Source organism: Pholis gunnellus (genome assembly GCF_910591455.1).
Source record: "Pholis gunnellus genome assembly, chromosome: 18".
NCBI classification, from domain to species: domain Eukaryota; kingdom Metazoa; phylum Chordata; class Actinopteri; order Perciformes; family Pholidae; genus Pholis; species Pholis gunnellus.
In genome coordinates, this window is record NC_136545.1 from 193,003 (window position 1) to 205,000 (window position 11,998).

Consider the following 11,998-nt stretch of genomic DNA (forward strand, 5'->3'; position numbering starts at 1 on the left):
AACACTGGGATGGAGAGGAAAGGAGACCTCAGGGAGGGACGGAAAGAAGAGAGGAGGCAAGGAGAGGAAAGTGTGCAGGAGAGGAGAGAAAGACGAGACAAGCTCCTGAAAAAAACTTCCTGACACAGGAAGTCTGAATGGGACCCAAATTGACCTGACATACCAATGGGCAAGCCACAGCTCAGTAACATAGTAGGTTTCAACCTAGTAATCTACCAGTACTCATGATGCTCTGCTAGGTTCTGTTATGCAGATTACTGTATAAGGCAATAAAAAGCAATGGTTTGGGTGCAGAGACATTGATAAACACACTCAGAAGTCCTCTGGCTCTTGATACCATCTGCATGTGGAGCAGCAGCCAGGCTGAGTTTACGCAATGGAAAAAACAGCTTCTCATCCTGGCTACAACAGAGCTCTCCACAGCGCGGGCTACAGATGAGTGATGCCACCACGCAGCTCTTTAATTATAATGTCTTCATCCTTCATAATTTATTTAAGGAGGAACTGCATCTCTCAACTCTGCAGGAAAGGACAGATGAAGCGTGCAAATCCAAAACAGCTTGAATGTTCCTCGCAGTAGTCGTTAAAGGACTCAGAAAAAACACTGAGGACTGGTGCGTACTAAAATGGATGTCTAAGTAATTAGGAATTATGTTATCTATATATAGGTGGTACTAATAGTAATGGACCAGTAATAGAATCAAAAAGACTACATTTACACCCAGAGATATATTTCCTCCTATTCCTTTTTTACAGAACACTGTTTTGGTTAAACAATGTACACAAAGCTTTGCTGAGATGACATTTGGATTTGGTGAAGAAGGTTTAACATTAGCAGTATGAGTTAGGTTAAGTAGACCACTCAGGAAGTTACAGTTCACATATGAGCTAAATACAATCAGTTATGTTTATTCCACACATTGATGCTTATTTAAGTGTGACTATGCTGACCAATGTCACGCTACTAAACAGCAGGCTACTGTATCTTCATCAATGCTTTATCTATTAGCAGAGAATCAGCATTGGTACATGATCGCTTTAAAGAGGCATTTAATATGTTTCATGAAAAATAACAAAACTTTCCTTTAAAGTAAATAACTGTATCTAAAAATGGATATAGACTAACGCTACTCAGCTACTCAGGGTAACAGGAAAACATTGCTTCCATTATGAAGCATGCAATAATAACCCTGATAACAGTTAGAGCACAATTGTATTGTATAATTACATTGGGTCTCATTGGGTTTATAATCTGCTGTCATTTAAACACATCCCTCTACCCTCTTAAACACAGAGACTCTCACAAGTCATTTTTCAACTTCAGTCCAAGTCAAGTCTTTAGTCACTGTGTGCAACTTAAGTGATACTTGAGCCCAAGTCTGAAGTCCAAGTCCCCATCTCTGGTGGATGAGGAATCAAAGTCTGAACACAACACTGCAGCAAAACATTGCAGAGAAAAAAAGACAAAAAAGATTTCAACCAGGTGTAAAATGGAGCCCACACCAGATTGGAATCTTATCAATTATCAATCACCTGTCCTCATAGAATTGTAATGAAGTTCTAGCGTAAGTTCGGACAGGAAGACTTTACTCTTGCATGCCTAAGCCCGTAGTTTATTTTCCATACATCTGCCATCACTTCTCACGCACGCACTCATTATTTCATTGCTGTCATCGTTTGGGGCCGTCAATAATGACGGCCCCAAACGATCAGCTGGTGTCTCTAGCCAATAGCACAACAACACAAGGACATCGTCAGCCTATCATCTTGCTGCTGTCTCTTTTAAATATGATTGTCTCTCTACCTTCAGTACGTTCATGCTGCTGTTACGCAACCCTCCACCTCCCCATCTCCGCCCAATCTTCGCAGATTCATCATCTTCATCAACTCATCATTCCATCAGCCTCATCAGCCTCATCACCACCAGTGTCTGGACTCCACGGTGGGATTTATATTGTTGCCGCTCAGGGCAATCACAACTCGATCACAAACCTTCTCGTCGAGTTCAAGCACCAAAGAATGTCTGTGTAACTCATTAACGTATCATCTGTCATAATAAATGTTAACTACTAATCATTCACTTGTCTCTCCTGATTGAAATGCCATCCTGCAGCGGCATGCCTGCATGCACGCTGGGCCCACTTTCAATAATCCACTGGGAGATTCAGATGTCATCGTTCCTGCTCCATAGCTACTTTTTGACTAGTAGTTTTATGGAGGCACGGCTGTCTCAAATATCGAGGCCGAAGTACTTGATTGATTAGTCCTATCGCGAGAGATAGAGGCAATGAAAAGCTGCTTTCTCTCAAAGCCAGCTCTTTGGCAAGGTTCAAAGCCTGGTCCTCTTCGCCTACTAGGCTGTTTATCTAAGAAATTACTACTCAGGGCACCAAGTGACACCAAAAGTGGTTGTGTTTGAGTTAACCGAACTTCATCGAGGGGAAAATCCTGAATCTAACAAGATATTTGGGCGAAAAAAGCATCTACTCTAAGACAACTGCTGAATTATGACGCTGATGAGCTGTTGTGTAATCTGAGTTCTAAGAGTTTGTAAGATTATAATCTTACAGTAAATTTGATAGTTTATAAAATGTAGGAAAATCAAACCCACAGCGACCTCAGAGGAAACACATCATATGACTGCCAACAGAATCCGCGAGCTCATCAGGAGGGCTGGCTCTGTGCTGGGAGTTGAGCTGAACTCTTGGGTGGTGGTGTCAGAGAGGAGGATGCTGGCCGAGCTGCAGAGCATCAGGGACACTGACACCCCCCCCCCCCCCCCCCCCCCCACAATGGGCTGGTCACGTAGAGGAGCACCTTCAGCAGTAGACCGGTACCACCACAGGAAGTCCTTTCTTCCAGTCAGATACTTCAACATATCCACCGCACATTTTGAACTATTTCATATACTCTTGTTGTCATACATCTGCTTGTGTTAAACAAACATTTGACATTTGAGAACTTTAGCTCATTTTGCTAAAGCAAATAAAGATTACGGTTGGTTAGAAAAAATATTGTTTTGGCATAGGTTGTACATACTATATTCTCACAATAATCAGTGAACTGAATTACAATCAGTGACCTCTGTGAACTCTCTTACTACCTTAAACAACTATGGGGTCAGATCAGTCTCAATAATTGCAAATGCACACAGAAAGATTCACAAATGCGCACAGAACAATTCACAAATATATTCGATTTACAAATGCACACAGAAGGATTTACAAATATATTCGATTCACAAATGCACGCAGAACAATTCACAAATACATTCCAATGCACAAATAAATAAATTATGATTTATATAAATGTAAAAAAAAATCACAAATATATTTCTGCATTTGTATGTATTTGTTTGTGGATTTGTATGTATTTATTTGTGGATCGCACTGCATTTATTTGTAAATCGCTTCACATTTATTTGTGGATTTATGAGACTCATCTCACGTTGCTGGATTCACAAATGCGTCTTTTTCAACGTAGACCTATCTGTAGCCAATCAGATGTCAGCCTCATTTTCAACCAATCACATGAGCGTAGCTCCCCCTCCCCTCCCCACGAGACTGTCAGCTTTGTTGAATCGGGAAATAAATATTGTAGCCGTCTGTGTTCACCCAGAGCTCTACGATACCTCATATCAGTAGTTTTATTTATTTGTGCATTGGAATGTATTTGTGAATTGTTCTGCGTGCATTTGTAAATCGAATATATTTGTGAATTGTTCTGTGCGCATTTGTGAATCTTTCTGTTTGCATTTGTGAGTCTTTCTGTTTGCATTTGCAATTATTGAGACTGATCTGACCCCATGAACAACTGGAATGTATGAAAACAAATGGTGCATTTAAACTACATCTAAATCAATGGCTAAAACAAGGAAAGAATAAGCACATAGAAGCTCTGCAAAGAGTGTCCTTTCTGTTCATGAAAACTATTACTGCTCAGTGCTCACTTTAGTCCCTAGAGAACTGACAGTCAGTGCAAACAGTCCTCACATTGTACCATTCCATTTCCCTACCCTGGTATTAAACAGACCCTGCTGCAGCAGCATTGAAGCCTGCCCTTAAATTATAACATAATTGATGCTCTCAGGCCAGGAGGCCGCGCTGAACACCCACCATGCTGCACAGCGGAGCTCAGCGGAGAGGACGGAGCTTCAAACCCAGAGGGCACAAACATTAACATACCTATTTCAAATCATTAATGAACTCTTTATTGCAGCCGAAAGGCCCGATTGTTGCCATAAATTCACTAACACTGATTTGGAGGAAAGACCGACTGAGGAACGTTAGTTTGGAAATAGAAAAGAACTGAAACATGTCTGGGGTGGTGCTGTGGTTAGCACTGCACAGCAAGAGGGTTCTGGGTTCGAACCCAGGGCATGGGCCCTTCTGTGAGGTGTTTGCTTGTTGTTTGACATGTTCTCCCTGTGTTCATTTGGGGTTCCTCCCACAGTCCAAGGACATGCAGGTTAGGTTAATCAGGTTACTTGTTGGCTCTAAATGCCCTGTGATAATTTAGCGCCCTGGCGACCTGTCCAGGGCACTAAATTACAAATCCTACTACTAATCCTGCCCTACTCTGCCTCTGATTGGTCTGTACTCATCAGAGAAACTCCGACTGAACTCGATGTTCCCTACATTGGAAGAACAGAGCATCTGGGCGAGTACCAATTATTGATGTGACAGCACATATAAATAAACAAGTTATATATTTACAATTCAAAAAACAGCATAATGCACTAAAAAAGTTAACTTGTAATTATTGGTACCAAGCTAATACATTTATGTTAAACCACCATGTGTTTTAATTCTTCAAGATCAGAGGTCAATGTTGGAAATGATGTGAACCGGAGGACTGTTAGTATATAGTGGCAATCATCAATCATTTAGTCAGATCAAGAGGAGAAACTATCCAGCAGCAGACACTATAAACATGTCTGACAACTCACAGACACTTTGTGTGATTTACATTGGTAACATTGGTAACGATAGGGCATATGAGCTGCACATCACTACACTCACATCATATGTAACCACAACATACATGTGGAAATAAGGGCACAGCCCTAAACAAAGTGTAATCAATGAGGTGTCTGAAGATTATGCCACAAACAGCTTGTTTAAAACTGTGGTAAACATCACAACCCAGGTTAATCATCAATGAATATCAACTGTCCCTGGCCTGGCCCTAGACACCATACACAGAATATTGACACCTACTGGGCAACCTTAATCTAATTACCAGAAAATACAAAGATATAAATAATGTCACACAACTGTCCACACTGTTAGGATGTGGGCAGTTATTTCTGGGAGATTGGTAAGGACTCAAATGTGGGCCGTGCAAAATGCAACACTAATGTCAACATCTGGCCCAATCGGCACAAATGTGCAAACACTGTGAACATACTGAACATGCGCTTCAGGCAAGGCATTTCTCACCCCCCACCCTCAGTCTCACTCCCTGGGGTCCTCGACGCCTCCAGGATCGTCATTGATCTCCATTCGACCCGCCATTCATTCCCTCATACTCCAGTATGGAAGGGGGTCGAGGTGTGGGTTGACGGGGTCCACCCCGTCAACCCACACCTCGACCCCCTTTCGTCACACTGTACCCGATCCTCATCAAACACTACAATCTCAAGGGGGCGATGCAGAGCTAATCAGAACATTTCCATGACCATGACGCATTTTCAATTGCACTCCTGTGGTGATGAAGTGTCATAAATATGCCCTAAATATTGGGCTTTGTATGGATTACACAAATGAGATACAATATACAAATGAGCTTTAACCACTCAGAAAATAAAATGAGGAATATTGATCTTACCTTCAGCTGTGGGTGCAGCTCCACTCTGAGCTTCAGCCAGACCATCTGTATCCACTGACAAACCTGGATCAGCTGCAGAAATAGCCACAGAGAGGATACAAGAGTTAAAACTAAAGCCCAAATAAAACAAGTCTAACTTGGTGGCAGTCCCAAAAGGCTGCTAAGTTTATTCTGAAAATACAAAAATGTTGGACAAGAGGAACAACACAAGGAATCCTTTCTAGAGGCTTGGCAGCAGAGGAGCTACAAATATGAAGTTTGTTCTGAGGACGGTGCTTGAAAAGGTCATGGGGCCATTAATATAGGAGTTCACCCTCTTGGTAGAAAAACTGCGATCAGTAACGTTCAGACCAACCTGTTGACTGAGGCTCACAGAGGCTACAGGTTGTAACCAAGTGAAACTCCTCCCCTGTGCCAAACGTGTAGGACAACTACGGTGGCTAATGTGAAAACACTAAGGGCCTATCTAAAGCCAGTGTTTGGTTTGTCCGTTCTGGGCTACTGTAGAAACACGGCGGTGCAACATAATGAACTCCAGGAAGAAGACCCGCTCCGTATGAAGATATAAACGGATCATTTTAAGTTAATGAAAACACAACGATTCTTAGTTTCTGGTGATTATGCATGAAAGAAATCATAGTGGAAAATGAAGAATATTACATTCCATTTCTATTAATAGATCCTATAGAGATTATTGTTGGACTGTTGGACGGTGTCTGAAACCCCATCCCCCACACCACTCCAACGTTGCAACAGAGGGCTGCAGCCAGGAGTTCAATGGGGCCTCCAAACTGCACCCTGCTGAAGCACAGCTCCGCCCGTCAATCGAGGCAAAGCATTAAATCAAGCAACTATGCCACTGATGAAAATATAGCTTTAATGGGATTTAAGTATAGTTGAGTCTTGCTAATATTGTTATTCATGCCATGTTATCTGGATAATGATTCTGTTTGATGCATCAGTTACCCACAATACTTTGTAGAAGTAATGCTCCTTTCCTTTCAGTCAGTGGATTAAATACCTACAGTCACAGCACAGCAGCAAGACTGACTGATGTGTCTCCAAATTAAGAGAGGTGGCATTCATATGTGACGCACATGGCTCAGCATTGTTGACTTTATTGATTTTTTAAATATCCCAACAGAGCGACAGAAGGGCGTCTGCGCTCTCGGACTGCCCTTCTAGTTTTGTAATATTAGTAGTAGTGACATTGCTACACGCATGAGAGTATTCTGGCAATATTAAGGCAACAAATGTAAAAAAAAAAAAAAGTCAAGATATCGTCTTCCACTGACAGCATATTTAGGGAGCTTTATATTAACATTTTGGATGTTGTATTATTGTATTTAAGACTTCAAGGTGCTTCATGGTGAACCTTCCTTTTCCAAGTCTTTTTAAAGGGTTAAATGACCAAATAAACGTAGTTTATTGGAAGCATACAAGCCTTTCAGGCCTGGCTACTTCTCTCAGCCTGGCTGTGAGGCAAACTGGCTTTTTGCTCTGATATACACAATATATATATATATAGTTTTTCATGAGCAATATGTGAAATGGATACTCTGGCTGCTCTGTTTGATTGGGCCTGGCTCTCCCAGGGAGCTAATCAGGATCAGGCGCATGTGAGCAGACACAACGTATGGCTCGGCTATTGGCTCGACTCGGCTTTGGCTCCTGCCTTCCCTGTGATACAGAGCATGTGCTTGACAGATGTGACCAGTTGGAGGAAATTGGTGGTGCTGAGGACTTGCAGTGAACAAAACCATACAGCATTCCTTTCAGGAGCCAGCCTTCCCGCTAAAGATTGGAGTTCAATCCAGCCATAGATACGCCTCCTTCATTATGAGAGGGAAGGATCATTTCGCTTCATATCTCTGCATCAGATGCAAATGCTGGATTTGTATTCACTCAAGCTCAATTCTCTGAGATATTAAGCAGCTCTAACTTTTAAACATCCTCACAAATGTCTTCTAAACATCCTACCAGTTGTGATCACACTGCGAGGATGAAGTATGCAAGCTTTAAAACACAACACTGGTCTGTTTTTGATCTTTTACCACTCAGCCCACTGCTCACATCTGTTCCAGATCTAAAACCTTAATGGAAACAACAGAAAGTGATCTTCTGTGAGAAGAGCTAAATGTTCTCAATAAACCGGCTGTTTGATTGATTAGCTGATTTAGTATAATTTCCATAAAGTTGGGGGATCACTAGAGACAGGCTTAAAGCCTGTTTTTGTTTTGGATCCGGTTCCAGGTTCATAAAATACTCTGATCCGCTAAGCTCTGAGGCTAAAGAGCCTCTCCCCAAATCTGAAGTTTCTCCTTAGACTGTTGTTATTAGCAATGTGCAGAACATTCTGGTGAGCAGGCTCCTCATTTGAAGTCACCGTTGTTACTTGTCACAAGGTTTGAATTATTGTTACATTTTTGCTACAAATTATGAGAGCCAATTCCAAAGCAAATTGAAAAGAGTGAGGTTAAATAAGTGGTTTGAAGCTAGATTTAGGTTGAATAAAACACTATAATACAATAACCCTGCTGATAGCATCCTGACAACCATCTCCAGAGAGGAACACTGTGCAACTGTTTTCAGTACTCATCATGACCAGACGGCAATCTGAAAAGTGAAGCCAATGCTTCGTGTCTTAAAGCTGCATTCTCTCTAATGGCCACCAGGGGGCGACTCCTCTGGTTGTATAGAAGTCTATGAGAAAATGACTCTACTTCTCTCTTGATTTATTACCTCAGTAAACATTGTAAACATGAGTTTATGGTCTCAATCTCTAGTTTCAAGTCTTCTTCAATACAGCATGATGTTCATTTAGTAAATGATGGTCCATTTAGAGTCACACAGACCATAAAGCAGGGGATGCTTTAGGGTGGGGCTACCGTTATTGACAGGTAATAAAGAAATATGAAGAAATTGATTCTTTTTGTAATTTCGCCTTTACTGATGTGTCACACAAAATCATATTGCTAGCCATTTAAAAAAAAAATGTGTTACACATTACAACATTTTAAAGTTTTTCTTTTTTTTTAAACATCCAGTTTTATTTCATGGTTCTACAGTATTATCTTACACGTAGGCCCCTGTAACTTCAAACTAACACCTAAAACACAAATTAGTCACAATTACTAATCCCAGTCACTTTCGCAGCCAAGCGTGGATGGACAGATTCGTGGGAACCCCTCAGCCTAAGCGGTTCTGTTTCTGGATACTCTTAGAGCATCCATCAGCCTTTGGAATTTCTCTTTCCTCCAGCCACAGACACTGCAGCTGAAGGTTTTCCATGAAAGTGCGACGCTTGTGGGATCTTCTGGCTTCCCATGTTGAAAATTTGGCCAGGAAAACTACGTTCACGTTCATAGCAGCGATGTCGAGGTAGTTGATGTACTTATATATATGAGGTTCTCCCATCAGCCCTAACTTCTCCTGGTTCAGTATGTTGACCGTTGTCCCGTTCAGCACTCATGTTCTCTAAGGTAGTCTCGTTGTTCTTGTGCACCAGTTCTGCTTTAATATGATCTGATTCATAAATGGCACAAAAAAACGAATTCCTCATCATCGGTAACATCAAGAACAACTTTATGTCCAGAGCTGTTGTTATCAACAGCCTCAAATGGCAATGGAAATGCTGCTCTGTAATGTCCAGGTGCTGCACAATCATGGTAATGCTTTTTCAACACTATCTGTATCTATTCATAGTAACACTGTCTGTATCTATACATAGTAACATTGAGACAACAGCCCCATCATGAGGCCAAACAGGAAAACACAACCCGCTATCACCCGCATCATGTGAATATGCAGAGAACTATCTAAGCCTATAGGGAAAAACAATGCTTCTTATCATTTTAGAAATGTTGACTCCCTAGCATTGTTATGGACAAATAGTTTGAGGAATACCAGGGAGTTGAGTGCTCAATTGAATGAAATACATGATTTAGACAAGGTGTAGTACAGTCCCTGGGTCGCTAAAGACTTCAGGCGCGTCTAAGGGTTATAATAATGATCACACCACAGTCAATTTAAATAGGTATCACTATGACATTTGTTTCCTCAAACACTGTGCTGTGGGTTGTATGAAAAACCTGTGACTTCTAGGAGCCACTAGCCATCAGTCTTGTTATGTCGCTGCTACCATGCCATTGAGCCCACCTATTTACCAAGCACCCCACAACACAACAAAGTATAGTAAACTATTTTTTTGTCAGAAAGTAAATTATAAGAAATCCAAGACACACGGCCGGGTTACGTGGCCTTGATTGATTACATATCCACAGCCTCGGAAAATGAGGGATTGGGGGCAGTAGGATGCTTTTCCATCCGAGGCTGAATACGACCGCTGACTGCTGCATTCCTCCAGCCTGCTGCCTCCACCATGAAAGGGCCCTTTGAGAGCTGAGAGGCCAGGCCACGACTCCATCTACTGGGGGTTTTGACAGAGGGCCCTCTGGCACACCTCAACACTTTCCTTCTCTCTCCTGTTCAAACTGCTTGTATGAGTGTGTGTGTGTGTGTGTGTGTGTGTGTCCTCTTGCCTCTCAGTCCTCTAACCTTTGTCTCTGTTACTCCCCATCCTCCACCCCTCTACATTTCTGCCCCCACTTCCAACCTTTCCTTGAGTTTTCTGCGAGTGTTGGTTCAACAGCTCTCAGAGAGCAGACTGGAGTTTTACAAACATTTATTAAAGGAAAAGCTACTTTTGAGGCAGACATGATGTTGCTGGTGGAGTTCAACCTCAATGTGCGGAGGCAAATAACCACACGAGTGTCAAAGGAGGAAAGCATGACTGAAAACTCAACCACTGCTTTTCTTCTGTCCAAGAATGTGAGTGGTAATGAAGTATTATAAAGCTGCAAGCAGCCATGATGAGTTGTTTTAAGTCAATATGGAGTATGTGGTTAATGAAGCACATCCTGCTGAGCAACTAAATAATTGATGAACTTGTACAGTGCCTTCGCTCCTGGTTGACAGTTCCGATACATAATCATGTTGGAGTTACCTCTGTTAGATAGCTGGTTGTCAATGGTAACAAGGTGTATTGGCAAGAATCTGTTGATACAATACAAATCATGGTATCCTTTAACAAATGTCAATGTCAGTGTGAATCTTAATACCCTTAAAGTGATACCGACATCAATAGAGTACTTCATCCGATCCCCAACATGTGAATGGTAGCTGTGTGTGAGTCTTACTGGACAGCGGTTACTGCTGATGACGTGGTCCCCCCAAACCCACAGTGGTGAGACCGCGTTGTTGTGGAAACGTAGCTCCCAACCTTTTGATTTCCCCACCAGGTTAAAACGGTTAGTTCTGTCAGCACCGTTGTCGTTATTCACGCTGTTAGAAATGTTAGCTGCTAACTGCCTAACACTATGGCACTACTTTTTGACACTGTGTGACATTAATCTTTGCATGTAATCTGTAAATGAAAAATCCATAGTGTTTTTGAGAATCGACACAGTATCATAAAACATAACTATGTGATACTCAAGTGTATCTATACTTTCTTACACCTCATGGTGACATGTGCCAAGTGCTGCCAATAGTGGTCGGTCGAGCAGATGTGTGACATCATATCACAACAAGGACGACTATAACAAATGCAACAAAAGTAATCTATATTTTACTACTGCATATGTAAGGAGAATCCAGGACAACCAAAACTTTAAAAGAGGGGAGAAAGAGTGGAGAATGCTTGTTGGACAAGCCAACATGTCCAGGCCCCCATTAGTATTTATTAGTATAGAGAAGAGAGGAAGCCATTCAGAAGGAGCAGCAGTGAGTCATTACAAACAGAAAGGTGGACCAGAAACATATTTCAGTGTCTGACAAAAGTGGGAATACAACACAGCCAAACAGTGCAGGGAAAAAGGTAGACGTATGCAGTGGATATGACACAAAATAGTCCCACTACAGCCTGCAAAACACAGTGGAGACACAGGGAGTAGCATTGTATTCACTCCTTACAGAGTTATGTTAGGAAATAGCTTGTTAAATACCTGCAGTGGAAACAAACCATTTGTGTGAATGGAGGCCAAAACATAGAGAAAAGGTTGCATTTTCACCTTTGACCACATTAAATGGTCATGCTTTGTTTCTCTCTGATGTTTAGTAATACAAAGCTGTATATGGTTCGTATACTTATTCAACACTCGCTCGTGTT

The 11,998-nt window shown here is 41.7% G+C and overlaps 1 protein-coding gene across 1 annotated transcript in view; it reads right to left on the bottom strand.

Moving 5' to 3' along the window:
* Nucleotides 1–11,998, bottom strand: part of ror2 (receptor tyrosine kinase-like orphan receptor 2) — a gene marked incomplete at its 5' end in the record, with an annotated part of 49,722 nt that overhangs the window by 17,682 nt on the left and 20,042 nt on the right. The window contains one exon of the mRNA XM_079179020.1: nt 5,830–5,901. Coding sequence (XP_079035146.1) covers nt 5,830–5,901 — 72 coding nt within the window. The remainder of the gene's footprint in view (nt 1–5,829; nt 5,902–11,998) is intronic.